This window comes from Protopterus annectens, chromosome 5.part0 (assembly GCF_019279795.1).
Source record: "Protopterus annectens isolate FY-2018-M chromosome 5.part0, PAN1.0, whole genome shotgun sequence".
In the NCBI taxonomy this organism is placed as follows: domain Eukaryota; kingdom Metazoa; phylum Chordata; order Ceratodontiformes; family Protopteridae; genus Protopterus; species Protopterus annectens.
In genome coordinates this window covers 1,485,230,520-1,485,232,456 of record NC_056735.1, presented here as the reverse complement: position 1 = coordinate 1,485,232,456, position 1,937 = coordinate 1,485,230,520, and the positions used below count along the sequence as shown (strand labels likewise).

At 34.0% G+C, this 1,937-nt stretch overlaps 1 protein-coding gene across 1 annotated transcript; it reads left to right on the top strand.

The window, feature by feature from the left end:
- The first annotated feature begins 409 nt into the window (after positions 1-409).
- On the top strand, positions 410-994 carry RPL9 (ribosomal protein L9). The gene is given in 1 exon segment (XM_044071786.1): positions 410-994. A coding segment is annotated over 1 exon segment (567 nt). The 5' UTR covers positions 410-425; the 3' UTR covers positions 993-994.
- Positions 995-1,937: the final 943 nt, after the last annotated feature.

Genomic DNA, 1,937 nt, shown 5'->3' with positions numbered 1-1,937 from the left:
TGAAACAAATGCTGTTGTCAACAATTTGATCACTTTTTAACTGTCTGTTTTTCACTCCAGAATATAATCTGACTTTTTCCAATATAATTGCCACAGGGGTGTTTTACAGATGTACTAGAAAATTACAAGCAACTCAATAACAGCATCATTTTGTAGGAATTCCATAATTTCCTTAAACCCTGTTATTAACCAGGCTTCCTACATTCCCTATAACTCCAAAATGTCTGACTTTTGCTTGCAACAGTGATGGTAGGGTCCTTCTTATATTTATATATATATATATATATATATATATATATATATATATATATATATGTATATATATATATATATATATATATGTGTATATATATATATATATATATATATATATATATATATATATATATATATATATATATCCTTTTCCGTAGCGTCTAGCGAGAATGAAGACCATTCTCAGCAGTCAGACAGTGGACATCCTTAGTAATGTCACACTGTCTCTAAATGGACGTACCATTAATGTCAAGGGTCCAAGGGGAGAGTTGAAAAGACAGTTCAATCATATAAACCTGGAGTTATGTCTCATTGGAAAGAAACAGAGAAAGCTCCGTGTTGACAAATGGTGGGGTAACCGAAAAGACCTGGCTACAATCTGAACAATATGCAGTCATGCTCAAAATATGATAAAAGGTGTAACACTGGGGTTTCGTTATAAAATGAGATCCGTATATGTCCACTTTCCCATTAATGTCATAATTCAGGAAACCAGTGCCCTTGTAGAAATCCGTAACTTTTTGGGAGAGAAATACATTCAAAAAGTACGTATGAGACCAGGTGTTACCTGCCAGCTTTCCTCCAACCAGAAGGATGAACTTATTCTGGAAGGGAATGACATTGAACTGGTTTCTAACTCCGTTACTTTGATCCAGCAGGCAACCACAGTGAAGCATAAGGATATTAGAATGTTTTTGGATGGTATTTATGTATCTGAGAAGGGAACAGTGGTGTAACAATATATATATATATATATATATATATATATATATATATATATATATATATATATATAGTTGTCTTGTATATTCCTGCCACCTCTTCTTAAGAACTTCTATTTCTGCCAAGTCTGCTCCACCTTTGTCTTTTCCCATGCTCATTTTTACCAGGAAGTTTATCTTCATAACAACAAACGTCGTGAAGCGATCATGTTTTTATCATTCTGTTATCTTCTCCAAGTTCTCTGAACTGCTCATTTAAATTTGCCTCATTGTCACTTCTTGCTACTATATGAAACTCGTCATTTAATTTAACATATTTTCATATTTTCATTGCTTTTTTTCTCCTTCTTTCTATGGCCATTTCTAAAGCCTCCATGGGAAGGCCATTTTACCCTATTCATTTTTCTATCTGAATTATTTTTATTGCCATCTCTTGGACAGTATCATGAACTTCAGTCCATAGATATTCAGGCACTGTATCTTATTCCCTAAGTCTGTTCTTCTCCTCCATTAAATATCAAATGGAATATTGTTGAGCTTGTATTTAGCTGACCTGCAGGCTTTTTCATTTTCTTTAATATGATTCTATATTTTGTGATAAGAAAAGTACAGTAGTGTAAGTTGCACTTACCATAGCAGTAGATGTTTGAATTTCTCACTACTGCAGCAGCCTTTAACTATTTGTATTGTATCCTGTCCAGGGTACAAGAGACATCTGGCTTCACAAAGCTCTGGCTTCATCCCCATAGTTTCACTCTGAGTGCTTATTGGACACCCCCATTTGTGGGTGGAAATAAGCATTCTAAGTTTAAATTACTTCAGAATTTCTTCAGGATATTCTTGCCCATAAGATTAGGAGTGTTCTTATTCTAATAAAAAACAACATATAATAGGAAAAGTTTATATCCCAGCCAAAAAACTATGGACACAGAAAGGGGGATCGAGGGTGGGTTCAGCTAC